This window comes from Rhinolophus hipposideros (assembly GCF_964194185.1).
Source record: "Rhinolophus hipposideros genome assembly, chromosome: 12".
Lineage (NCBI taxonomy): Eukaryota > Metazoa > Chordata > Mammalia > Chiroptera > Rhinolophidae > Rhinolophus > Rhinolophus hipposideros.
Window position 1 is genome coordinate 61,714,777 of NC_138058.1, and position 27,917 is coordinate 61,742,693.

The window sequence follows — 27,917 nt, forward strand, 5'->3', positions numbered from 1 at the left end:
TGCAATAACTTCAGGTAGTTAGTGTCAGAATTGAATTGAACTGTTGGACACTCTACTGGCATCAGAGAGAATACCCCAGAGATGGCATTCTGGTTTGTGAAAAGCAGCTTGTAAATTTACTAGATAGCCTTCTCTTTGTTGAATTACTAAGGTCTTAGTTTTGTCTGTTTTTAATTGTTTGACATTTTGGTATATGAGATTAAAATGGTTATGTGACATTTTGGTTTATATGAGATTAAAAATTAAAAAGCCCAAAAAATAACAACAACAAAACTTGGAAAATAGAGAAGAGAAAAAAAATTCACTCACAATCCTACCTAAGTCAACTTCTTTTAGCATATTAATACTTTTTAATGAGGATATATATACACATGCACACACACGTGCACATACATATGTATGTGCACGTGTGTGTGTATATATACATGTAGCATTTTTACGTAGTTGTGATCTTAGTGTAGTTTTTGTCTGCTCATTAAATGGAAGACTTTTTTTCCTGTCTTCATAATTTTCATGAGTTTTAATGGCTATGTTATTTATCTAGTAGATAGACAATGACTTGTTAGCCACATTGCTGATTGCAGATGTTTAGGTCATTTCAAGTTTTTTGCTATTTATTATATATAAAACTGTGATGAATATTGTTGTTATTCAGTGAATGTATATTGAACATTTACTCTGCCAAACTCTATTAGGTGCTGGATTTATAAAGATAAGTTTTTCCCCTCAAGAGGTTTTCTTCTAATCCATGACATGGGTATATATAATTTTGAATATTTGCACCCATATTCTAGAATATTGTATCTTTTTAATAAATATTACCTATCTATTGTAGCCTTAAAATTATTTGTAATAGATGTATTTTGAACTTTGTTTTATTATTTTCTCTGTTGGATAAATTATCTTATATTTTTTCTAATATTGATGACACTGTGAAATGCATCTTTGCATTCTATGAGTATTTTCCTTCATTGGATTATTTTCTTAAGATAAATTCATATAAGTGGACCAAGTGAGTATTTTGTTTGGATGAATGTTGCCAGATTTAGAGGCACATGTTTCACCTTTCTCTGCCTCAAACCTTCTACTTCTGTCATACTTGCTTTTTCAGAAAAATTGATATACTTAATTTTTTTTGAACAGTTTTAAATTTACAAAAAATTTGAACAGACAGTGGCTTGGTGTAGAATTAACCCCTGGTCATTCACAGAATGTAAAAAGAATTTATGAGACTCTACAAGAGTATCCAGAGAAAAGATTTATTGAAAGTCAAAAAGGGAGAGAGAGTTCTGTTTGGAACTGGCAGAAGTTTTGCCAGGGCAGTCTGAGAGGGAGAGCTGCAGAGACAGAGGGGTAAGAGAGAGATACTGGCAGGAGGTTAGCCAGGGCAGTCTGATGGAGACAGCTATAGAGACCGAGGGGCAAGAGGAGATACTGGCAAATGGAGTTGTGCCAGGGCAGAGTCTGATGGAGGACAGCTGCCCCGATGAGATGGAGTGCTGGGGCTTTCCATTTTTCTATGCAGGGTGTAGGGTGCTTGTCAGCTTGCTGGGGGGCTGCCGTCACAATTGTCTTCTGGGAATTCTCCTGTTCCCATCTATGATGCATGTCAGCTTGCAGGGGGTTGCTTTTGCAGTTGGGAACCGTTCTGTTCCCATCTATGATGGGTGATTGTTAGTGTGCAGGGGGTGGCCATTGCGTTTGGGAACTGTTCTGTGCTCACCTATGATGAATGTAAGGTGCTTGTCAGCTTGCAGGTGCAGTGCTAGACAGGGCAGTCAGAGCCAAGCAGTTAATGTTTAAGTTCGTTCCTGTTAGCCTACAAGCTCGCTCCTGTTAACTCTTTGCCTGTCCCATCCTGCCAGCTCACAAGCCCGCTCCCATTAACTCTTCATTTGTCTCATCAGATAGTACAGTTTCCCATATACCACTCCACACAAAAAAGTGCATCATTAGTTCTTTAATATTTCATGTGAATAAGCTGCCACCTGTTTTCCCAGACCACACTCTTCTTTCTGCTTTTGCATGTACTGTTAACCTCTGCCTAGAATGTTTCCTCCCCACATTCATTCATTTCATAAATGTTTTGATGCGTAAGGCATGAGTTAACTTGAACACAGGCTGAAACGCACAGATCTGGTGGATTCATAGGAATCAATTCGCATGTGACCTTCTCTGTTTTGCTTTGAAGAGGAGAGAAATTTGTGCTTAGGTACCTGAGGGCCCAGGAGATTAAGGAGTATTTCAGACCTTTGGACTGTTGTCTGGGACCAAGGAAAGGTGAGAAAGAAGAGTTACAAAGAAAAGCTGTACTTTCTCAACTGTTTATACTTCTGCTCCCAAACTTTTGTATCTTTATTCATCCTTACTGCCTTTCTTGTCCTTTATTCCCAGAGCCAGAAATGTCTGTTCCGGTTCTACCTGTATACTCTAGAGGTGTCGATTTGACTTTCTCTGGACGCTGACTTTCATTAGGTCACCTCCTTTCCTTCTCCCTTTTGGAAATTAAATCTCTCCCTCTTCCTCTAAAAACAGTTTTGTTCTCCCATCTAAAAAGTGTGACGCCTTATAACCTTGCCTCTTTGCTCAGGCCTCTGGTCTCCTCTCACCCTTTCTTCCTCTTCTGTTAACAACATTCTTGAGTCACCTACACTTCGCCTGCTATATGTGGCCTCATCTACTACAATTAGACTTTTACAACCAGGTCGCTGTACTCACAACAGATTGCCAAAACTAATGGCTTAGTATGGACTTCTGTGACATTTGTCAGATATGGCCATTAATTATCTCCTTGAAACTCTTTTCTTAACTCCATATCCTGATTTCTCTCCCTTTTCTCATCCTCTGTTCTGATTGTTCTCCTTTTATTTTCTGTATATATTTTCCGTGTAATTTTTCTCTAATCATTCTCTCATAGAACTGAAGTTGATTTCCTTGGGAATCAGATGAGGAACATTTTTCACAACTAATCAGCAAGTTTGGAGAGTTGGCCCTGTGTGTGTAGCATGCGGAGTAGGGGAGGGACTGGAGAAAGTTACATAAGTATGCCTTCAGGAACTTGATTGTCTTGCTTTTGAATGTCAGACCTCCAGTCAAATTTACTTAAACTAACAGACATTTAACCAACATTATTCGAAGTGTAATTGAAAAACCCATGTCATCCTCCCCATCCCATTATACAACCTTCAGAATTCAATGGGAAATAAACCTTTCTCTCTCAAAGTATAGTTTAAAGGAAAAAAAAGTTACAGGAGGGCTATGTTGCAAGGGACAATTTAGTCTAAAATCCACAGCTCTGATGCCTACACGGTTTCAAGGAAAATGTTTGGAGCCTGCTCTGCTTTCCTACCTGTTTCTTTTTTACCTATTCAATCCAACATTGCTTCTCTCCATGCTTCCTTTGCTTTGTTCCTTTATATGTATGTATATATACATATCTCCCAACCATATTATTCATTTACCCAATTCATTTGTTGAGCAAATATTTATTGAGCATTTTCTCAGGAAGATCTGGTTTAGGCACTAGGCATACAGAGGTGTGTGCCCAGTAACGAGTAAACAGGCAAACATGTGAAACGTGCAATTGGAATACAGTATGATAGATGAAGTTATTGTGGGATGAACAAGTGTCAGGGGCGTACCTAGGAGATAGGGACAAACTCTCTGGGAGGACTGAAGCCTTTCAAAGAAGAGATGACATTTGAGTTGGGCGTTGAAGAATGATAAGAAAGTGGTGACCGAGACAGAGGGAACAGCTCTTTGCGAAGGAATGGGAGAATGAAAAAAAGCATCATTGTTTCTGGGAAAGGTTGGTGTACTTAAGACATCTGAGTCAAAGGGCAGTGTCTAGACACCAATGTGGTAAAGCAGATTGGGCTGATTCTGAAGGGCGCCATATTTCATACTAAGAAGTTTGGGCTTTAACTTTTAATCAGTTGAGGCATTTAAAAAGAAGAGGTGCATTAGTGAGTGTTTTGGAAAAAACTAGTAGCTCTGTGGAAGGGTCTGTTAACCAGAAAATAAAGGGCCCAAATGAGAGGCAACAGGAATTTATTTGAGATCAAAGAATAGCTATTTGGGAAGCAGTGATTCAGTTATCAGAACTCTGTGGAAGGGTCTGTTAACCAGAAAATAAAGGGCCCAAATGAGAGGCAACAGGAATTTATTTGAGATCAAAGAATAGCTATTTGGGAAGCAGTGATTCAGTTATCAGAACAAATAGTGTTCTGATTAGGAGACAAAGGCAAAAGGTATTTATGAGAAAGGGAAGGGGAACAATTACATCAATAGAAGGAAGGCATTTCTATTGGTGCAAATAAGGTAACATAGCGATGCTAATTCCAAACAGTGTTTTTAATTTTCAGTCTGATAGTCATTAGTCCGGTAGTCATATCTGCTTTTTTGTTATTCTTTTTAAAAGTTAAAAAAATAAATTCAATTACAGTTGACATACAACATTATATTAGTTTCAGGTGTACAACATAGTGATTAGACATTTATATAACTTACTAAGTGATACCCCAATAAATCTAGTACCCAGCCTGACACTGTACATAGTTATTATGGTATTGACGATATTTACAAGCAGTTCTTTGGGGTACAGTGTTGCTTTGGACCCAGTCCAAAGGTTGTTTTGCCCTGTTTTAATAGTCTATAGATTTGAGGCATAAGACTATCATGCAAAGGCAGTTCCTCTGAGATGGCTCCATTTTAAAGTGCCTCTGCTTGTTACTTTTTTTACAGGTCTCAGGGCAGCAAGACCATTTTAGGAGATTCATGCCCTAATTCACATAATGACCTTCTGAGTCACAATAGGCCTCAGAATCTGTAGAATTAGTAAATTTCCCAGGTTATATGATCAGAGAATTTGGAAAACTTTTAAAAACAGAGCATTAGACATAAGTGGTGTGGTTTCTAGGACCAGTTTTGCTACTGACTAGCTAGCTACCTGAGCTCGTACAAGTCGCATAGTTTTTACGTCATGAAAATTCAGGGGTTTGGACTAAATAATTACTGTAATTCTTTCCTTCTATAATTCCGTGCTTCTAAACGAAAAAAAAAATCAACCTTAATTGAGCTACTTTTTACTTATAATGGCTACATTTTTTCCCTTCTGGGTCTTATTGACCCTTTGTAGAAGAAAGATTTCCTATTCCTATTCAAGCATTTCTACTTTTCTCTGCCTCAGTGTGACTATATTTCCCGGATTCTCCGAATTCCATTTGGATTGTATTAAATCAGAGCGGTCTCCTTTGTCTTACGCCTGCTTTCTACCACACATATCTTCTTGGTTCCTAAAAAGGTAACAGTGCCAGTTCTCCATTAATTTATAAGGAACAGGAAAATCTCCACATGAATGATCTAAAATCATAGGTACTTAAAAGAATAATTAAATTATATGATAACTGCAAACTGCCAAGATTGTCCATCATTACATTACCCCCTCTAAGGAGTAGAGAGGTGTTTGTTGGGGGCTGACTTCAAGCACACGTGCCTAAAACAGGCATCAGCCATGTAACTGGGGAAATGCTGCCTAACTTTTTCTTTCTCTTAGAGGGTTACACCAGGAGATAAGAAATAATTAGTACTCCCTAATTTATGTATGTGATTGATGTACTTATGTGTTGTAGGCTTGTTTTTCTTCTCCCCTACAAATACAGTAACATTAAGTTGACCTGCTGTTTGCAGGAACCTATAACCCACTCATCATTAATTATTATCCCCATTTAAGAGAGGAAGAGGCAGATAAAGCCCACGGGTAGTTCACGGGCTTTAGAATTAGATTTGGAATTGCATGCTGGCTTCATCATTTACTGAATTTAAGCAAGTAATTGAACCTTTCAGTTTCTTCATGTGTGACATGAATACAATATCATCTGCCTTGAAGGGATGTTGTGAGGATTGTTAGTATTACTAAAGGTATCTAACAGTCTCTGGTACCTGGTAAACTAGTCTATGAGCTCCTGTGTCTGAAGCTCCCGGTATAAAAAGTAGGACATGTTAGATTCTCAGTGAATATTGAGCATGACACGTAGTAACTAAGCACTTCGTAAATGGTAACTGTTATGATTGCATAAAATAAAAGTTGTTTTTTTTAAGTAAAATGTATGTTGCAGTTTTAAAATTTTCAATTGTTATTTCTCTGCAAGTACTACTTTACAAGTAGATAAGTAGAATTGTTAAACATGTAATCCTACAACAGGACAGAGACAGTTGATGTGAACATAACAGATATGTAATGGTGTGCTTTCAAAGCTTGTTGGTTCCAACAAGTTATGTTACCACATTCAGATGTTACCACTGTCAATCAGATGTTATATATATACATACATGTATCCATGTTATAATATAGTACATGCATGCCTAGGTGGCTAAGTCCCATGTACCAGGTGAAGAAGGTTCTGTAATACCAGAACCTTCAGCTTCACTGAAGAGAGTTGCCCTCCCTGCCCATTATGTTATTTGATTTATTCTTTGGTTTTATTTCAGGATTATACTTGTGATTATTAAGCATCTATTATGTAGCATTCTGTGGTATTTACAGAATACATGAGGACTCACCAAAGGTCCTAGAGAGATGTTCTGTAAGTTTTAGTCTTAGATCTAACTAATTAAGGCTTTGTGGCTGTGGGATCCTATTCCTTATGTCTTTTGTAAGTCTGCTTTCTCTCCAACCTATTTTTGTAATTCACATGTTTTTATGCAGTTATAGAATGCATCATAGGTAATACTTTTGGAGGATTTTCTCCCAGTTACAGAGACTCTCTCAGTTACAGAGACCTAATAAAATAGGGGCTCTTGCTACTGCCTGTCTGTAAGTAAATAGTTTCTTTGCAGACATATAGCTTATTTTGGTTTAACATTACTGATGATAATTTAAAATTGGGGAAGTAAAAATGTTATGCTTGTTTGTAGAATTTTTATATTTGAGGAAGTTGTAGTCATAACTTGATTTATAAGACTTCCTTCTGTATTCAGTTTTTTTAGCTGGAGACATCACAATTCACCCAGTCTCACAAACTGTAATTCTGGGAGTTGTCTCTGATTTATTTTACTCCATAATCCTTTACATCTAAACAGTCCCTGAGTTCTGCCTGTTTGAAACCATTCATTGTTTCTCCAGTTCATCCCATCCTCTCTTTGTGCTGCCACTGTTCTAGATCACGTACCAGATACTGTTCTCATCTCTTCCCTAACCGATCTCCCTGCTTCAGGCTTGCCCTTCACAATTAATCGTCTTAAGTGAAATCTGTCCCTCTTCTTAAAACCTTTTAAAACTCCTTGTCAGCTCCACGTTCAAGTCCAAGGTTCTTAACAGTACAATTATAACTAATTCTTACTCACCGTTTAAAGCTCAACGCAACACCTGCTCAAGGAGTTTTTGACCACCCCTCCACTGTTCACATTACCTTTTGAGAAAGAAGTGAAACAAGCCTATTTGTGCATGGGTGAAATTTCCTCCTACCTGAGAAGTGCACAGCGAGAGGTGAACTGTAAGTGGGGTAACAGGTTTAAAGTTCAATTGCAGTAAAGCTTACTAACATCTAAAGAATGTGCACTTTGAGAGGATGGTGTACAGTGGTCACATAAAAAAGCTGGGAGTCAAAAGAGTAAAATTGGCAGTACTATTCAAAACGTTATTGGGAAAAGAAAAACAACAACAAAACATAAAAAAAGAAAAAAACAGACAGACAAAGGAAACCATTATTGGAGGTTTGCCCATCCCTGTTGCCTAGTTCTTGCTTATCTCTGTGGCATAGATAAATGTATCAGACTGTTGCTGCCTGATACCATTAAGCATTCTAATCGCAATTAAGTCCCTTTGCTCACCACACAACAATCTGGTCAAAACTTAGTGGCTGATAGTTGGCTTTATAGGAAGAAAAGCTGCTGTTTGTTCTGTTGGCTCTTAAATTTCTTGTTGTAAATCAACAAATTGGATTTATATACCAGTTTTTTGTTTGTGGGACTCACTTTTAGTGATTATGCTGGTTAGTCATATTTCTCCTTAAGTACACTGAATTCACTAAGATATGGTACCTTGTCAACACTACCTGGCAGCTCATCAGGCAGGCCTTCGGGTGACACCATCAGCCATGATGGGCAGCTCTTTCTGCTTTCTTTGTTCACATGGCTTATACAAACATTTTCCCTCGGGTTTCTAAAATTATTAGTATTTCAATGATTTGGTTAAATAGATGAACTACTGAGTGCTTTTAATATAGTAGTGTTTTTCTGCCATGTTACAATCCATGGTTTTAATTACTAAGTACATTACTATACATTTGCTATGTCTTCTCTCTCCCTAACTGGTTCTACCCTTGAGATTCAAGGAACAAATTTTGAATTTATTTATAGTAAAATAATGAGTTAAGGGTTCAAAATTATATTGCGCTCTCCCTTCCTGGACACCCAGAAAGCCATTTATTGAAAACCCAGTATGTCTCAGGCAGTGTATGGGATTTTGTTTAATACTTTTAAAAATACTCTGGCAAAGTATTTTTACAGATGAGGAATCTGAGACTCAAAACTTTTAAATAACTCTTCCATGGTTACAGCTAGGAAAATAGCAGAGTTGGGATTTAAACCCAGAGCTGATAAATTTCCAAATTTCCTTCTCTTCAAGTGCAGAGCACTTGCTCAGCAAAATTAATTATGTTTAAATAAAGATATATGTTTTAATAATTACTTTTAGACCAGTTTTATAAATCTGTAGAACTTGATTAAATAGCTGTGTTACATTTGTTTTGGATATTTTCTTTGGGGATTTTTTTTAAAAGAAGAGTATTATGGGTTTCATTGTTATTGTGCATTACCTTATACAGTTTTATATGAAATAAATTTTGCCTACATAAAGCAACTTTCTCCTTTCGCAGATTAGCTTCTACAAAATTGGTTCATACCAAGGGTTTCTTTATTCAGTATTTGCTAATAAATATGTGACTGTTTTTCTTTTACATGGTTCCATTTCAAAGGCAGAACCATTATCCACAAAATCTCTTACCCTTCCCCAAATGTAAATTCTGCCTATTCAGCAGCAGCAGAAGCTCTGCATTGTTTTCTGTTGGGAGTGTGAGCTGAAGAGGGCAGACATTCCCTCTGCTTAGCGAGTGCACTAAGCTGTGATCTGCCCTTGTTGTATTATTAATGGCACAATGTTTTATGTTGCAGATGGCTGAGAGCTAGCAAGGAAAATTCAGGACCATGATGGCTCAGTTTCCCACAGCTATGAACGGTAAGCAGCCTTGTGCTTGTGGCAAGATAAAGAGGTTATGGGATTTCTTTTTTGTAGAGGTTATAAAATATTCTCTTATATATTTTCCCTCAAGCTTATAAATGCAAAACTTAAAGTATTTTTGTTGAAAATATTTGAGTAGTTTATTTCAAAATGCTGCATATAGCTTCTATTAGAATATTATGCAGTAAATCCCGCAACTCAGTATAAGCATGTTTGCTGCAGTGTCATCTGGAATGTGTGCTTGCCTTAGAGCAGTTAAGGGTAACTTAAAGCTATGTCGTGTTGGGTGTATAAAACTGGAGGACGAGAAGTGCTATAAGGTGAAGAATATTAAAGTTGTTTTTGATGGGATGGTTAAAAACTGATTAGGCCAATAAAGATTCATTTAGTAATATAATAAAAATTTGTTTTCCTTTTATAAAGGATTACGTATGTCAACACATGTAATTGTTTAATAGGAAGCATTTTAAAAGAAAATGTTTAACTTCAATAATAAAAAGTTTTTAAAGCTTTTTTTTCTGATTCTAGTTTTAATTCATTTCCCAAGTACAAATTAACCGCCCTTAGTATTAAGCTACTGTGTGTCATTTAGAATTAATTGGCGTTTGCACATTCTCCCCATGTCTGTGGGGGTTTTTTCAGGGCCTCCGGTGTCCTCCCACATCTTAAAGACATACACGTGAGGTGAATTGGTGTGTAAATTGTCCCATTGTGGGTGGGTGTGTGAGTGGCCCTGTGATGGGAGGGCACCCCGTCCAGGATGGGTGCTGCCTTGTGCCCTGAGTTGCCAGATGGGCTCCGCAGCCCACAACCCTGAATTTGAATAAGCAAGTTAGAAAAGAATTCTCTTACTTGCTTTTATTCCTCTTTCTTAAATGTATGCATACTCAACATTTATTTCAGTGTTTAATATTAGATGTGATTTGCATCTCTATTTAGAATTTTGATGACATTTTTGTGACCTGTAGGAACTTAACTCTTTTTTATATTAATTAGCCGGTGGTAACACTGGTTTCATTACACGTCGTTTTGCTGAAAGTCAGTTTCCAAGAATGTATCGATGATTCACCTGGGTGACTTACCTAAATGAGGGCTTACTGTACCTGCCCGGTCTTTCTTCATTTTGTTTCTTCCTTTTCCTAAACATTTATGTATCACTTTGTGGCTCATTGCATTATATGTAAAATAATAAAATTGGAAACAAATGAAACGTTCAATACCCAAAAAATGATTACTTGAATAATTGTCCAAAATGTTGGACAGTTAATTTAGGAGTAGTAATATATAGGGATAGAGATAGAAATTTTTTTAAACTTCTGAAGAATTGATAGCAAATGTAAACTGTGGTAATCTCCTTAGTTTATAAAATAGCTAACGGTTGAAGATAATCGTGTATATATCTAACTTAAGCCCCATTCAGGGTTAAAGATTTTATTGAGAGAAACATCCACGTACAGCACAAAACCTTCACAAGCAGTGTTGGCTCCTCTGGTATCCCCTCAGTTATAGATTATGCTAGTTTTTTAAAAGCCCAGTACTATTGGAATTTGTCTCTTAAGTGCCCTAGACCAAGCTGTTTGTTGAAGTGCTTCCGACATATCCCTCAAATTTTGCCGTGTCTTCATCATCATCCTGAAACTAACCACAGACTTTTTAGACTTCTTTGTTTCTTACAGAACTGTGCTAATATAGTAGCCACCAGCTACATGTGGCTATTTCAATTTCAATTTCAATTAATAAAAATGAAATAAAATTAAAAATTCAGTTCCTCAGTCACACAGCAACCCTGATGTGGTTAGTGGCTACTGTATTGGACAGTGTAGATGTAGAACATTTACATCATCTCAGAAAGTTTTGTTGAACAGATCTTCTTTTCTTAGTCCCTTTGATGCTTCACTTCTCATCTCCTTAACAGAGCTAAAAAAGATCAGTTCATCGTATTTTTCCACTTGTGACTCTACTTCTGGTGTCTTCTGCACCAGCAGGATCATCCTTGCCAAAGCTTTCTTTAATCATGGTAGGTTTGCTTTCTGCTTTTCAAAAACTCAATGAAATTGTAAGTACAGAGAGTATGATCTGTGAGCAGTCAGGTGATAGGCAACAGGCCGCTTCACAGACGTGTTGCTAACAGGTGATATTGTAGGGCAGTGTAGCTTGTTTCAGCCTCAGAACTGCAGGTTTGAAGCCTGGTGACACGAGTAAGACCTTCTGAAGCCCATGACATTTTGGCTGTATCCAAAACCTGGAAAAGGAGAGGAGGAAGGAGAGAACAGGAAGAGCTAACGGCTCTAGGACGGAAAAGAAATGCCATTTTATTTTAGAGCTTTATTACCTTTTTAGAATTTTAGATCTCATTACTCTTTTCAGCGGTGTAATCAAGAAATTTGTGTTAAGCTGGGCCTGTAGAATTAGTGTTGTACTTCATTTGTGACAACTCAAGCGTGTATATTCAAGTCCCCACAACTGAAGCTTTAGTTCTGTCTCGACAAGTATTCCAGTTGTGTTGTAGAAATTTGAGTTAGTACTGGTTCAACACATATTATTTGACTGTTATTTTGAACTTGAAAAATATACCACTGAAGATTTTTTGATATCATTTCATTTTATATACAAGTGAATATAACATGTCTGAATCATGCTCATTCAAAAGTATGTTAATACAGACTAACATTGGGAGATGTTTAACTTGAAGTCCAAAATAATAAACCATTGTCTCTTTAAAAGGTTCTGTTATATATGTTCTAAATAAGAAAGCCAGAATTAGATCAACTATTTTAAAATTGGCTCTGAATGATATGTATTTCATAGTTTTCTTATTTCTGTGTAATTTTTCTTTTCTGTAAAATTCTTAGTGCATTAATATCTTGTGTTTTAATATGAGGAGTCCAGATTTGATAAATATTTGTACACTACTTAAAATTGATTCCTTATCATAATGCTTTAGAACATTTTTATTCTGTAAGTTACATTAATCCTGATATTTAATCACGATTATTGCATGTGATTCTTTTGGCTAGTGGAGTCCCTTAAATATTAGAAAGTCTGTGAGTTCCTTTAAGGGGTTCATTTTATTCATCTTTGTACCCCTAGTCCTTACACACACTGTTGCCCCATAAATGTTTGTTGAATGAATGTATGTGAAGGTGTCAAGGTTGCTGGTTGGCATCCTGAGGAACTAAGCAGTCAACATTATCAGGTTACTGCTAGGTTGGTTAGCCACTATGAAGACAGGTAGCCAGGGAAAGGTGAGGAGATACTAGTACATCAGAAAATGTTAAAATGTGATCAAGATTGAGCGGCAGTGCTTTTGATGCAACAGAATTCTTTGTAGTCTTAGGACAGCAATCTGTCACTGCCTGGGGATATGCAGCGATGTGCATTAGAGCAGCTCAAGCCTCCCTAACCAGACTATCCAGGCTTAAAATAGCCTTATGGTTTCTGACTAAAAAAGCCTCACTGTCAGTATTTTCTGGTAAGAGTACCTTTACCAGAAGGGGAAGAGCCTGAGAAGGATTTTAATGCTCTGGCTTCTTAATTATATTGTTCCCTGGGGTTGAGTTGAGTAAGAAAACTAATTTATTGAGCACCCTCTATGTGGCAGGCGTGTATTAGATGCTTTATGTTTTTGTTTGGTTTTATTTTTAAGTTGGGTTTATTTAGGTATAATTCAGCCTTTTTAAGTATCCAGTTTGACGAGTTTTGACAAATGTATACAGTCATGTAAAACAGGATATAACATTTCCATCACCTAAAAGGTTCCCTGGTGCCCCTTTACCCTTAGCCACTGGCAACCACTGATCAGATTTCTGTCTCTATAGTTTTGCCTTTTCCATTTCGTATAAATGAAATACTACATACAATGTCATATAAAGGAAATACACAATAGGTAGCCTTTTCATTTTGTGTCTTTGTGGCTTTCACTTAACAAAATACTTTTGAGATTCATTCATATATGTTGTTGCATATATCTTTCTCTTTTATTGCTGAGTAGTAGTCCATTATATAAATGTGAACCACAATTTCTTTATCCATTAATCTGCAGAAGACATTAGGGTTATTTCCAGGTTTTAGAACTTTGGATATAATGTCTAAATCTGCTATAAGCATCAGAGGACAGATTTTTTTATCTGGAAATAGGTTTTCATTTCTCTTGGGTACACAAGAGCTTATTGCTGGGGTATATGGTAAATGTATATTTAACTTCATAAGAAATGACCAACTGGTTTTCAGATTATCTCATTTTGCTTTCCCACCAGCAAAGCATGAGAATTTCAGTTGCTCAGCATCTTTGCTCACAGCTTTTTAAAATTTCATACTTCTGATAGGCATGTAATGATGTCTTATTGTGGTTTTAATATGCATTTCCCTGATGATCAGTGATACTGAACATCTTATCATACGCTTATTTGCTCTCCGTATATCTTCAATGTGTCTATTCAAATCTTGCCCATTTTTTAGGGGAGAACTTTGTCTTATTGAGTTGAATAGTTATTCATATATGTTGGACATATGTCCATTATTAATATATTTTGCAAATATTTTATTCCAGTCTGTAGCTTATCTTTTTATTTGCTTAACACTGTCTTTAAGAGACCAGAAGTTATAGATTTCAGTGAAGTCCAATTTATCAAGAAATTTTAATGGTTTGTGCTGTTTGTGTCCTAAAAGTCATTGGCTAATGCAGTCACAAAGATTTTTTTCTTCAAGAAGTTTCTTAGTTTAGCTCTTACATTTAGTTCTATGATCCATTTAGAGTTCATTTTTGTATATGGCACAAGGTTCAGGTTCTTTTTATTTTTCATATGTATGTGCAGTTCTTCCAACACTATTTGTTGAAAAGACTATTTTTCCCCATGGAAATATCTTCAAGTCTTTGTTGAAATCAACTGACAATATATTAGTGAGTCCTTTAATTATCGTCAAGGCAGATAGTTTAAGACTCTAATTAAGCCTACATTGGTCTAATCCTGCCTTTAATTAACATTTATCAACTTTGTTACCTTGTGCAAATTATTAATCTCTCCATGCCTCTGTTTCCTCCTCTGAAAACAGTGATAGTAATAGAATTCTTGTGAAACTTAGAATAGAAACAATGAATATAAAGCTCTTAGAAAAGTGCCTGACATATGCTAAGCTTCTTTGATGTTAGCTTTATCAGTTTGCCAACTTAATAGATGGAAAATTGTATTTAGTGCAATTTTAGTGTAGCCATATTACAAATTTCAGGTAATCTTTACAACAACCCTGTGGAGTTAGATGATCTTCCTAGTTCTTAGAGCAGGCAACTAAGATACAGAGGACGTGAGCACCTTATCCATATACCCTGGGAGACAGTGTAGTGCAAGGTTTAGGCTCCCTGGGTTCTCAGCTCTGCCACTTACTAGTTGTGTGACTTCGAGCAAGTTACTTTACCATCACGGGTTTTCGTGTCCTCACTTGTAAAATGAGGACACTAATAGTACCTGATTGATAAGGTGCTAGTGGGAGTCAATGAGTTCCTATATATAAAGTCCCTGAAAGACAGGGCTCAGTAAAGGTGAGCTGCTTCCATCATTGTCATCCATTTTATTGTCATTGATCATTGTCATCGTCGTCGTTATCGTCATCGTCATTTTTCCAAAGTCATAGTAGTAAGTCAGTCAAGCCACACGACTTGCCTTCCGAGTCACAGAAATCATAACAGGTTAATTAATTTATTTTATATAAACTGATAAACCAAGTAGGTTTCTTACTATGTGTGTGGTATTTCTTTATTTAGAAAGTGTGTGGGTGTAGCTATTTCAGGTCCTTAGTTCTTTAGTACATCTGTTTCTTCATATTTAACTCTAACCTTAAAACTTCCCTTTAAGAGAAGACGTCTATAGATTTTTTTTTAAAATCCAGTCACTTAGGGCTAAGAAATATGTGTTAAATCAAATCCATCTTAGTATTTCAAATTATAGTGGGCAACTACGTTTCAGTGATATGCATTCCTGGAAACAACTTTGTAAGGCAGGTTTTTGTACAATCTGGGCAGCAAGTATGTATGAGTTTATATACCTAAACATACTTGGTTTCTTATTGGTCGAAGGTGAGTAAACTTGAAAAGGCAGGCACAAGTGAAGTATAGGTGGTCATTAGCGATCTTGAATGTCTAGAGCTCTGAAAACCTCCTCAGAGGGCTGGTATGACCATATGTGAAGGATAGACAACAAAAAGATCTGTAAGTGACCTTGTGTTCCCCCCACGTCCCTACTTTGCCTCTCTTCTTGTTCTCTACTCCCTCTTTTACTCATTCAGGTACTCATTTCTCCATCACTTCTAAGTGTTTGCTCCGTGCTGGCTACTCTGATGGTTCTAGGGATAGAAAAACAAGCACACAAAGCTCCTGTTCTCCAAGGGCTCATAGTCTGGTAGAACAGATGGACAGAAAACAATTACAGCACCTTTCTAAGTGCTCTGAGAAGCATGGAAAAGTCTCTTGAGAATCTAGAGGAGGAAGCAATTAATTTGACCTGCAGGTGTCAGCCACCTCCTAGAGAAAGTGACATCTGCCCTGGACTGAAAGATCAAGTTTGAAACGGAAAGGGGGTGATATAAATAGCAATCCAAGTAAAGGGAACGGGTCACGGGATGCGAAAGAGGATGTTATGTATATGGGATTTGTTAAGGATTTACTTTTCGGAGATAGGGATATATTAGTAGCATTCCTTTTATCCTGGGTTTCTGTTTTGTTTCTTTTCTTAAATATTAAATAAGTTTATAGTCATGTCACAGTTAACATTTTTTTCACCTATTTGTTATATAATCAGTCTTCAGCCACCAGGCATCGCCTTTGGGCAGCACTGCTGGCTAGCTGTCCAGAGGGCCAGATGGGTAAATGTGGAGCAGAATATTCTGCCGAGGGACAGAAAGAAGAGGAGGCAGAGTGCAGCCCTGCTTTGTACGGGACAGTGGTTCTCAACCCTGGCTGCACAAAAGAATCACCTGGAAAGCTTTTTACAAATTAAGTAGCTTGTGCTCACCCTGCAGAGATTCTGATATACGTGGTCTGCTGGAATAGCTTTTTTCCCCCCAAAGCTCCCCAGGTGATTCAGGCAGGGGTTGGAAACCTCTGGTGTAAGGCATTGGCTAGTCAAGTATTGCCTGCGACATACTTTATACTTTTGAAAGCACCTTTACACACAACATTCTTACAACTCCTAGGTAAGAAAATAAAGGGTACGGAGGGTAAAAGACCTGCTCAAGGCCCAAAACTAGTTCTCACACTAGTTCTCTAACACCTCTGCTAACAGAAGAGTGCTTTCTGAGGCAGATGATTCCCTCGTCATACAGCCATACTTTTCTTGAACACAGTGGTCCTAATTCCTGTAGGGATATCAAATAACCACTTAGTATTCTACGTAACAGCTTTTAAAAATACTTTAAGTTTCTATCATGTCTTTTTTAATCTCTGATTCCTCAGGCTTCATGTGTTTAGTTTTTTCACTGACAAAAATAGAACAGTGATTCTAGACCCCTCATTTCAACCACCTTTTTTCTGGAGCTTTTTTGTTCTTCCTTTTGTTATATGCACTCCTAACAACACTACATCTTGTTTCAAGGTAGTGATTTAAATTCATATTTTCTTTTTTTCCTTCCCTGGATCTCATTCAAATTATCAAAGAAAACATTTTGTTTTCAATCTGAGGTAGCTTTAGGAAATAGAAAAGGCACTCTCAGTGTACCAGAAACTTTGAAGAGTTTCTTGAAATTATGGAGCAGATTAGATTGGATTCAAAATATGCATAGGAGGTTCATTTCCGGTGAGTAAATGGACTGATCTTTTCAGTACAGCTCTAGAATAAAGGGGGCTAGAATCCAGAGTGGCACATGGGACTGAAGGCAAATCGAAGGAGTTCGGTGACTCCACCAGTTGGAACAGTTTTCCACAGAATTCAGTCTCAGGCTTAATGGATGTAAACAATGCTCTGAGTAAAGTGGGAGGTTTTACAGATACGTAAAATGTAAAATGATGTTGCAAAAATCAATTGAAATTCTAATGAATACCAAAACAAGGAGGGCTAACGTGTCAGTCTAGAATAACTGGGGGCCACAGACACAAGGGGAGTTTATACTTACTCTCAAGCTGTTTCCTATGGGCATCAACTGGGTGCTCACCAGAAGACGAGAGACAGCCCCCACCTCAGTGTTGCAGGCAACTGAGGGGAAGGGAGGACGCAGACACAAATGCCATGCCATTTCCCTGCATTTTTTTCTCCTATTAAGCAATACCCTTAAGCCACTGATAGTCACACGGGAGGGGGTCAGCAGAGATTCCCCCCAAGGACACAGACAGAGACTTGTTGCTTCTAGGGTAAGGGCAGAAGAAAAACCTCTCTACCACTGAGGGAAGGGAAGAAAACCCAAGATTCTAGACTAATACCTGGCAGAGGTATGGCTCCTGCTGCTACTGAGGGAGAAGCAGGAAGGTTCTTCCCAAGGCCAACCACAGACACAAGGAGGAGTTGGGTGCCACAGTGTGGAGGGGCAGGAACACGGAGAAGTCCACACCCCCGGGCCCAGGTGCACGGGGCCTGCCTAAGGCTGAGTGCGAGTCAGGGTCATACAGTAGTCAAAGACACGTGGGGATGGCAGACTCAGCAGTCAGTTAAATCTAAGGTACTTCCAGCAGTTGAGGAGAGCCACAGCAGGGCGTTTTCCTGGGGAAGAAGGCTCCAGGGGCAGTTGTGAAAGAGAAGAGGCCATTTTAATGCCGCTCCCACTCTCATGCCTCTGTGTCTGAGGTGTTCCCTCAGCAGATGCCTGGCTGTTGCTCTCCACCTCCACAAAATCTAGGCGTCTCATTTGGCTACAACTTCACTGTGATCCAGAAAAGTACAAGAGGGACAAGGACATTTTTGTACGCCCGACCAGAATGAACTTTGAATCCTCTAGGTCTCTTTTTAGCTGAGCTGCCTGGAGCTGGAGGATGTACCAACCGGGCCTACCCTCTGAGCTGTTAGGAGAAAAGAAAGACATGTCCTGTCCAAGAGTGGAATCCTGAATTTTCACAGTAGGTCTGTATGTCCCCCGATCCCTTGCCTTTTAGTCCTCATCATTAGCTAGAACACAGCTGAGGTGAGGATGATCCTTTCTGGGGACACCTCCTTCTGTGTTTTATTTTAGGGAGTGTGGGCCAGGAGGAGGTGATGGAAATGGAGTCAGACATCAGTGCATTGTTGAGCAGCTTTTATGACAAATTATACATCAACATCATAGTGCAACCGGTCCAGAAAGCTGAAAACATGACACAGATCCGTTTCAAGGGCCATGGTAGTGTAGACATTGTGGCGTATTGGTAACCTGGAAAAGTGTTAGCAGCTTGAGGCGCCACCGGAGAGAGCGAAAAAATTGCAATGTAGTCAGTCTGCCAAGAGCCAAAGGGGGCAATGCCCTGTGCAGTGAGACACTCCCCCCCAACCGCCCCTCCACACCCATGCACACCCACACTCAAACAGGAATCACAAGGCTGGCATACACACTCACGAGTGAGACTTAATCAGCTGCTTGGTTTCAGTCTAAATCAGAGAATGGGCCTTTACCATGAGTAACTGCATCAGTGACCTGGACATTCAGTTAGCAGTTCAAACGTGTTTTCAGTTTGCAGCCCCAAAGAGGGTGTCCTTACTCTGTAATTTTCCATGTGGCAAACCAAACAGCTGGACCATTGGCAACAGCCCCAAAATCTGAGTTCTGCCCACTGAGCAGAATGACCGTGTCTCCCTTTGGTCGTGCATAACTCTGAGACTGAACGGTTATGGCAGCCCAGTGGACACCATCAGCTTCAGCTTCTCTGAACCAGGCCTTGGCATTTCAGGGAACCTCACTGATTCAGTAGCTCTGCTTCAAACAGTCAAGTAGGAATAGTTTCTCCTCAGAGAGCTAGCTGCCACCATTTTTGTGTAAAGCCAAGATGCTGTTGGGCCCAGCTTGTCTGTGTTCTTGAATATACCATTTCCATTTGACAAGCAAGGCTTTGGGGTCCTTCTCACCTTGTTAGTTGTGGAATTCAAGTTGGCCGGCTCCTAAAAGGGACTAGCAGGCCGGAGAGGCGCTAGGCCTCCGTGGATCATTCGTTGAAACCCTGGAGGGCACGTCCAGGTGGCGGCTGCTTCCCTTTGCCGAAGGCTCCAGGTAGCAGAATCCTCAGTCACAAAGATTTGCGTTGTCTCCAATACCCAGAGTCCAATTTTGTTGGAGTTTACCAGCTAGTCCTGCTGGTGGAAGTTTTTAGTTTAGCTAGTAGTAGTATACTATTGTTAATTTATTTGTTTTGATAAATGTACTATGGTTACGTAAATTGTTAGCATAGTAGAAACTGGGTGACGGGTATATAGGAACTCCCTATTATCTTTGTAACTTCTCTGTAAATCTAAAGTTATTCCAAATTAAGAAGGTTGTTTTAAAAAGTACTAGATGGCTCTCCATAACTTCCAGTGTAACGGTCAGACTCTTGAGGACCCTTTGTAATTAATTCCTCCTGCCTACACATATTGCTTACCACCTTCTCACATTCACATGATGCTTTGGCTATTAGTCTAGTCAGTGCCTTTCCTGAACTTCTAATGCTATGTCCTTTTTGTGTGGAATGCTCTTATCCCACCCCTTCACATAATAAAATTCAAGCCGAGTTTCAAGGCTCTGCTTCAATCTTACCGTTCCTGTTATCTCATCCTTGTTGCTTCTAACTCGGTATTAGCACAGCTTTGTATATATTTCTGCTTAGGATGCTTCGGAGTTGAACATTGTAAATGCTGGTAGTCATTTTCTAGAGTAAGAGTTCCTCGAGGATTGGAATAATATTCATCTTTTTTATTTCCAGCATTTATCTGTTGGCTATTTCCAGTGAGTTGTATATAATAATTGTTCAGTAGATATGAATTAGATGAATGAGTGAAAAGCCTTAGGGTTATGCTATATATGGTCATGATAGAGATTAATTCTTTGTGTCACTCAGGTATTAAGTACTGTCATTAAATGGACATTTGTGATTCATCATATTTACATGTTAGAATTGTCTGTATTTAAGCATTCTCATATATATACTGTAATTTCTTTGTCTTCCACGTATGTTATAGGAGGGCCAAACATGTGGGCTATTACCTCTGAAGAACGGACTAAGCATGACAAGCAGTTTGATAACCTCAAACCCTCAGGAGGTTACATAACAGGTTTGTGCTTATATTTTATTTGTGAATTATGCGCCTTTTCGTGTAATGTCTTATAATTAGTTTTTATTTGACTGCCAGCAAATTTGTATTAAGTGATAAAATTCATATCAAGATGAAATATTGCCATTTCCAACAACATAGATGGATCTGAAGAGTACTATGCTAAATGAAGTAAGTCAGACGGAAGAGGACAAGAAGAATATGATATTCATATAAAAGAAAAAGCAGCAAATGAAGAAACAAAAAAATCTCACAGATACAGACAACAGATTGGTGGTTACCAAATGGGGAAAGATGGTAGGGGGAGGACGAAGAAGGTAAAGGGGATCAAATATTTGGTGAAGGAAGGAGATTAGGCTTTGGGTGGTGAGCACACAATAGAGTATACAGATGTATTATAAAGTTGTACACCTGAAATGTATATAATGTGATTAACCAATGTTATCTCAATCAATTTAATAAAACATAAATAAGTGAAAAAAATTCATATCAATCAGAATTTTGGAATTTTAAAAAGGTGGCTTTCTTATTTTACCTGGAACCATCTTAATTTGTTGTTTTGGATTTGGCGTGTAGACGATCTTTTCCTGATCCAAAATGATAGTCAAGAATTTCAGTTTAATTGTCCAGTTTCACTTGTAACATATCTAGAAATTTTTCACTTTATTTCTTAAGGTAATCAAGATTTTTTTCCCCAAGCAAATTTATTAATGTGCTTTTAATATGTTGTTCCAATTACTAGTGTAATGATCAGCATTACTAGAATCTAGTAGAAATATATATTATATCCATTTCATTTAAAAGTAATCTAGAATTTATTTTCTCTGGAATCTGTTTTCATAACATTTACCCTCTGTCTTTGAGTGGCCATACCAAGCATTGACTGTTCCTTGTTTTGGAAAAAGACCTCCAGAACCAAAGGAGGATTAATTTAGGTGTGTCTTTCCAATTTTTTTCTATAAATGAAACTTTTTTTCTGTGCCATAGCACTTTAGTGCTTTACTTACAATAATAGTAAGTGTAATGGCTAATATTTAGCAGATCTGTACTTGTTCAGATACTGTGTTAAGTGCATGATCTCATTTAGCCTTCACAACAACCCTATGACGTAGCCACTGTTGTAGTCTGTATTTACAGATGGTGAAGCTGAGACTTAAAGAGGTTCTGTAACTTGCCCAAGGCAGAGAGGGTTAGTGTTGATCTGGTCTTTGAAACCTCTCAGACAGGCTTTGGAATCCATCCTCTTAACCATTATAGTTTAATGTTATTTACACTTCTATAATAATACTGTGTTTTGCTGTGTATAATGCACACTTTTTTGCCCAAATTTGTGAGGGAAAAATAAGGATGCGCATTATACATGGGTAGTAATAATTCTGTATCCATATAAATGTTTTTAATTCTTTTATTTATGCTTATGGGTTAAAAGTGTAACTCTAGAAATCAATAACGATATCTGTATGCAAAATGATACCCTGGAATACGATAATTGGTTTTGTTGAACTTCTGGTAAACTTGCAACAACAAAGAGTTCTTGGCCTTCTGTGATGCATAAATATCGGAAATTTGTTACCGATGCATAAAATTTCGTGCACCTTGTATGTGTTACTGTGTTTTGTAATTATTTGTTATGTAAAATTTCTCTTACCATAATATGTTAAACATAAATGCTAAAATTCCTTTATAATACAAAAAAAACCCAAGTACCTAAATGTAAACAAATAAACATTTGAATTAAAAGGAAAGATTCTTTTTCCCTGAAAATTTGGGCCAAAAATGTGGGTGCACATTATGCATGGCAAAATACGGTAACTACCTTACCTGATATCAAGGTTGGGATTTGCTTGCCCTACTTACAAGTGAATAACTTGTGTGTTACTGACTCATGGATGCCTGCAGAATACATGCGATTCCTGAGTCAAAGACAAAACACTATTACTGATGATAGAGCTAACGGCATGAGCATCGGCATGTTCCCTTATGCCCTAAGTCACACAGGGACCATGCAGAGATCCCAGAATGATGCTACACGTGCCGTGGTTGTGTTACAGGAGAGCAAAACTGAGCTTGGAGGAACCCACCATCCATTTTAACAAGTAGTAAGCAAGCTTATTCTTTGTCCCAGAGGAAAATATTGCCTAGTCCTTCAAGATAGCCCGCTGCAATCCCAATTCTGAGAAATGACCCATGGAGAGAGCAGTTAGGATCTTGCATTCTTGGCATACACCGCTGGATATATACGATTGTGAGAGACCCACAGAGGGCTATCTCTTCTAACACCTGGTATTTTATATTTAGAACACTTCTAGGGGAATAGTGTTTTTAACTATAAATGTTATTAAATAGGAATATTATCAAATAAGACCCCAATTGCTGTGGGAAAACTGAAGTGAATAATATAATCTTTTATCACTGATTAATGCGTATAACCAGTTGTGACTTTTTTGTTTTAGAATATCTACGTCTTATTAGAATAATGTCAATAATTTTATGTTTCTGTTAAATTTTTTAATGATTGAAATTAAAATTATAATAAATCAGTAACACTATTATTATTGCCATTGTTAGTATTCAGAGACATTGAAGTAATCCATTTACTAATACACTGCTTGATTTTTGTTTTTATTGCCTTCAGGTGATCAAGCACGTACATTTTTCTTACAGTCAGGACTGCCGGCTCCTGTTTTAGCTGAAATATGGTAAAATGTTTTCTTTTGGAGATGAACTTAAATTTCTGATAGCCTGGTTTTGTTTTTAATACAGTTTAACATAAAGTTATTTTTACTTGTAGTTTTTTATTAAGTAAGAGTATTTCTTCAGCTTTTCATAAAATAAATTTTATTGAGTAAATGACTAAAAATCAGTTGTTCTATAGGACAATTCTCTAATTTCCTTAGAATTTCTGTGGAAAGAAGATGTGTACATTTCCATTGAAAAACACTTCTTTATAATTTGGCAGTCTCAAAATCTTCTGTTACTTTGTAATTGTTTCATTTGTTTTATCTAAACCCAAAATTATCCCTTCTTTCCCATTCGTACTGTAAAGAAATTGTACTTTATAATATCTAGGGTTTTGTTTTTTAAGGTATTTACAATAAATGCCAACATCTACCCCATTTTTCTTTCCACTTGGACTAGTCCCATGTTTGGCAAAATGCCAGGCACATAGCAAACATTCAATAAATATTTGACCAAATGAATATGTTTAGAATGACTATACTCTTGAATATCTTTTTTTTCCATTTGTACCGGTGGAATTCATCTCAAAGATCTCTAGATTCTATATAGACTAGTGGTATTTTATTAGATGCTATCTCTGGTTAGTGTTTCTTAATGTATAGGCTTCAGCTTTTTGATACACACACACATACACACACACTTAATAAAGTAATGGTCTACGTGTGAATACTATGTCATTATTTTTATTTTATCATCATCCTCAAAAGTAATGGTGACCCTACATACAGTCTACCTACCTCACTGTCCTTGTAGGGCTTTGTCAGACCTGAACAAGGATGGGAAGATGGATCAGCAGGAGTTCTCCATAGCTATGAAACTCATCAAACTGAAGCTACAAGGCCAGCAGCTGCCCGTGGTTCTCCCTCCTATTATGAAACAGCCTCCTATGTTCTCTCCATTAATTTCTGCTCGTTTTGGTATGTATTAATTTAATTAGCTGCATTCGATGGTGAAACTTGATTCCTAGGTATAATATTTGGGGATCAGGAAAGGATTTGTCTGCATGAAATGACAATTCCCAGATTCCAAGTTCATTTTCATGTCTGAGATAAGGAATATTAAATTCAGTGTCATAGCTGGGGTGTCCATGTGTCCCAGTTTTCCAGGGACAGTTCTCATTTATCTCTGTTGTTCTAGCTTCTAATGTGGTTAGTGTTCTTTTCATAATTTCCAGATGGATGATAAATTATATGATTCCCCCTCATTATAGCTGATCCTAAATACTATTCCTAATTAGTTACTTCTGTGCTTTGTGTGAGTAACAGAAAAAATATGAACAGCTTTAACTGTTAAACCACTTTAACACTTGAAGTGGTTTAATTTGGGGGATAATTTAAAATTATACATACTGTAAGTAGAAATTAATTTAAAGGTTAATTAGCCAGCTAATTTTAGGGCTAAAAGTTGAAGACTTTGTGCTAATTCATTTACATATTCATCAGAAATAACCAGTTTTCCATTAATTTTGATTAGCCAATTTCTTATATGTGAAAAGCACTCATTGGAATAAAACATTCAATTAGATATCTCTGTATCTGAAACATGTTCCTACACTCCAGATGCAAGATCTTAAAACACTAATTTCTTTCACTATTGCAATGAACTCTAGAGATAAATACCAAATCATTGTGTGACTATATGTATATAGTATACTTAGTATTCTGCAGTTAGTAAGTGAATAAGAGTCATCACCTTGTTCTTTTGGGTGGGGGTGGTTTGGGGGTGATAGAGTGTCTGTGTGTGTGTGTGTGTGTGTGTGTGTGTAATTCAATAGCACTATATTTATTATCCACACACAAAGACCCATGTTTGATCAGGTAATATGTTCTCCCTTTGAGTATACTAATATTAAATGGGAAAAGGCTGCTTAGTTTTGTTCATGATGCTTGAAGAGAATTCTTACTCCTTAGTAGGCATTCTCTTAGTTCACACAGGTCAGAATATTGATATTAAAAGCAGTTTACCTCCCTCACTGCTGAGTCAAAGCTGCTCTCATGAATTTTTTAAGACTAGATAGTTTGCCCGTAATGTTTCTGTAAATACAGGGTCTGCTCCCTGTACTGTAAACTTATGTTCTGGCGTGTGTTTTATAATTGATTCACTAGCACTAGAAGATGTGTTCTGTTTGTCTGTAGGAATGGGAAGCATGCCCAATCTGTCCATGCCTCAGCCATTGCCTCCAGTCGCACCTATAGCAACACCCTTGTGCTCGGCGACTTCAGGGACCACCCTCCCTCCCTTAATGATGCCTGCTCCCCTGGTGCCTTCTGTTAGCACGTCATCGTTACCAAATGGAACCGCCAGTCTCATTCAGCCTTTATCCATTCCTTATTCTTCTTCAAGTAAGTACTTTATGTCCAATGAGTCACTGTTTCATATAAAGAAAAAAAGTGTTATATTCACGTTCCAATAGATAAAAATTTTCCTTCATAATTTGTGATATTGTTTAGTGTGAACCTTTTTCATTTTTCTTTTTCTTTTCTTTCTTTTTTCTTTTTTATTTTTAGCATTGCCTCATACGTCATCTTACAGTCTGATGATGGGAGGATTTGGTGGTGCTAGTATACAGAAAGCCCAGTCTCTGATTGATTTAGGATCTAGTAGGTATGAATACTTGAAACTTTCAACTTTCTGTGCTTTCAATAAGGCGTATTTAACAAATGATATTTTTTTTAAAGCTCTGAACTTATCCAGGTTTTACTTTATAAAGGCCAAATGTAAATACTTAAGGTACATTTACTATATATAACTCACATAAAATAATTATTTTTATTTTTAGAATTATTAACTGCCTGTGGTATTTTACTTTTCCATATAAATTAAAAATATTCTGCTGTATTTTTAGTCAGTCAGTTTTTTGCCCAGAGCTACATATTTTCCTTTAACAAATGTATATGTTTCTTAAAACATCTCATAATCCTTGTACATTATTAATTTCTTTCTTGAGCGAATTCTGCCGATCGAGTGTCCTTTAATTTCAGAAAACAAAAAAGACTCAATGTTTATTCATCACCTCTTGTATAAGTCACAGTGATACTTCTTAAAATTAAAAAAAAAAAATTCCAATTACAGTTGACATTCAATATTATATTAGTTTCAGGTGGACAGCATAGTGGCCAGACATTTATACAACTTACAAATTGATCTCCACAAGTCCAGCACCCCCCAACACCATACATAGTTATTACAATATTACTGACTGTATTCCCTATGCTGTACTTTATATCCCTGTGACCATTTTGTGACTGCCAATTTATATTTCTTAATCCCTTCACCTTTTTTACCCAGTTCCCCAAACCCCCTCCCACCTGGCAATCATCAGTTTGTTCTCTGTACCTATAAGTTTGTTTCTGTTTTGTTTGTTTATTTTGTTTTTTAGATTCCACACATAAGTGAAATCATATGGCATTTGTCTTTCTCTGACTTATTTCACTCAGCATAATTCCCACTAGGTCCATCCATGTTGTCTCACATGGCAAGATTTCATTCTTTTTTATGGCCGAGGAGTATTACATTATATACAGAGGGTGCCCAAAAAATGTGTACACATGTTAAGAAAGGAAAACACTGTATTAAAATTTTAATACTCAATATATACCAATAACAAAAGATGACTATAAGTCATGTGAACACATTTTGGGGGCACTCCTGGTATATGTACCACATCTTCTTTATTTAATTATCACACAATAACACCCTTTGAAGCAGTGGCCGTTAGGAATGGGGAGCGTGCCCAGTCTGTCCTTTGCTTAAACACTCACTGGTTGTGTAACCTCATTTTTTCTTAACGTCACTGAGCCACAGTTTATAGTTTGCCCATCTAAAAGATGGGACAGTAATACCTTTTAAGTTTGTCATGAGGATTAGAAGTAATATTTGTAAAAGCCCCAGCACAGTATGGGGCCTGGCACATAGTAGGTTCTTGATACATGATAGTTCTATACTTCCTATGGTATTTGCTTTCCTAAGAAGAAGGATAATTGCTTGAAGTTTTTTCAGTATCAAATAAAAAAGCAATTACTACTGTAGTATAGAAGGTATGATTCTTAACGTCTCTGCCTTATAAAGTTTAACTAAATGTATTTTGTTTAGTAACATAAAAATTTTAAATAAATTTTATTATAGCTCAACTTCCTCAACTGCTTCACTCTCAGGGAACTCGCCCAAGACTGGGACCTCAGAGTGGGCAGTTCCTCAGCCTTCAAGATTAAAATATCGGCAAAAATTTAACAGTCTTGACAAAAGTATGAGTGGATACCTCTCAGGTAAGCAGCATATGGTGCTTAAGAATGTGAGAGTTCATATTTTTATATGGACTTCTATTGAAGAATTTTTATTTGAATTGATACCTTGTAGCTTATCTAAAATTTTAACATCATCCAAAAAAAGTTTAGCAGGCATTGGAAAAATACAAATAATGTAAGTGGTGTAAGAGTTCAAAAGATGGATATCACTTGATTGTTTCGTCAAAGTTCTTACAATCAACTTGAGTACACAGATATGCACCCAGTTTTTTGGAAAAGAGACTTCTCCCTGGAGAAGATTAAACCTCATCCTCCAATGAAGTGAACGGAGAGCCTCACATGACAAGAGGGAGTATGTGGGACTTAGCCTCAGCTCAATTCCCTGAGAGCCCCCTTCCTCACTGGGTCTTTTCTCTGCTTGCCCTTCGTAAAACCTCATGTGAGCATGGCTCACCTTCTAATGCTCTGACCCAAACGTAGCCATAAAACTTGACTTTAGATCCC

The 27,917-nt window shown here is 37.3% G+C and overlaps 1 protein-coding gene across 13 annotated transcripts in view; it reads left to right on the top strand.

The window, feature by feature from the left end:
• Nucleotides 1–27,917, top strand: part of ITSN2 (intersectin 2) — a 122,218-nt gene that overhangs the window by 15,791 nt on the left and 78,510 nt on the right. For 7 of the 13 annotated variants that reach the window (XM_081069455.1, XM_081069446.1, XM_081069453.1 and 4 more), the window contains exons 2-8: nucleotides 9,172–9,235; nucleotides 20,338–20,430; nucleotides 23,066–23,129; nucleotides 23,923–24,086; nucleotides 25,305–25,511; nucleotides 25,677–25,773; nucleotides 27,295–27,434. In XM_081069455.1, the coding sequence (XP_080925581.1) occupies nucleotides 9,205–9,235; nucleotides 20,338–20,430; nucleotides 23,066–23,129; nucleotides 23,923–24,086; nucleotides 25,305–25,511; nucleotides 25,677–25,773; nucleotides 27,295–27,434 (796 nt within the window). In that variant the 5' untranslated portion in view covers nucleotides 9,172–9,204. Of the gene's footprint in view, nucleotides 1–9,171; nucleotides 9,236–11,153; nucleotides 11,256–20,337; nucleotides 20,431–23,065; nucleotides 23,130–23,922; nucleotides 24,087–25,304; nucleotides 25,512–25,676; nucleotides 25,774–27,294; nucleotides 27,435–27,917 lie in introns of all 13 variants that reach the window. The other 6 variants (XM_081069449.1, XM_081069450.1, XM_081069444.1 and 3 more) reach the window with 1 other exon arrangement.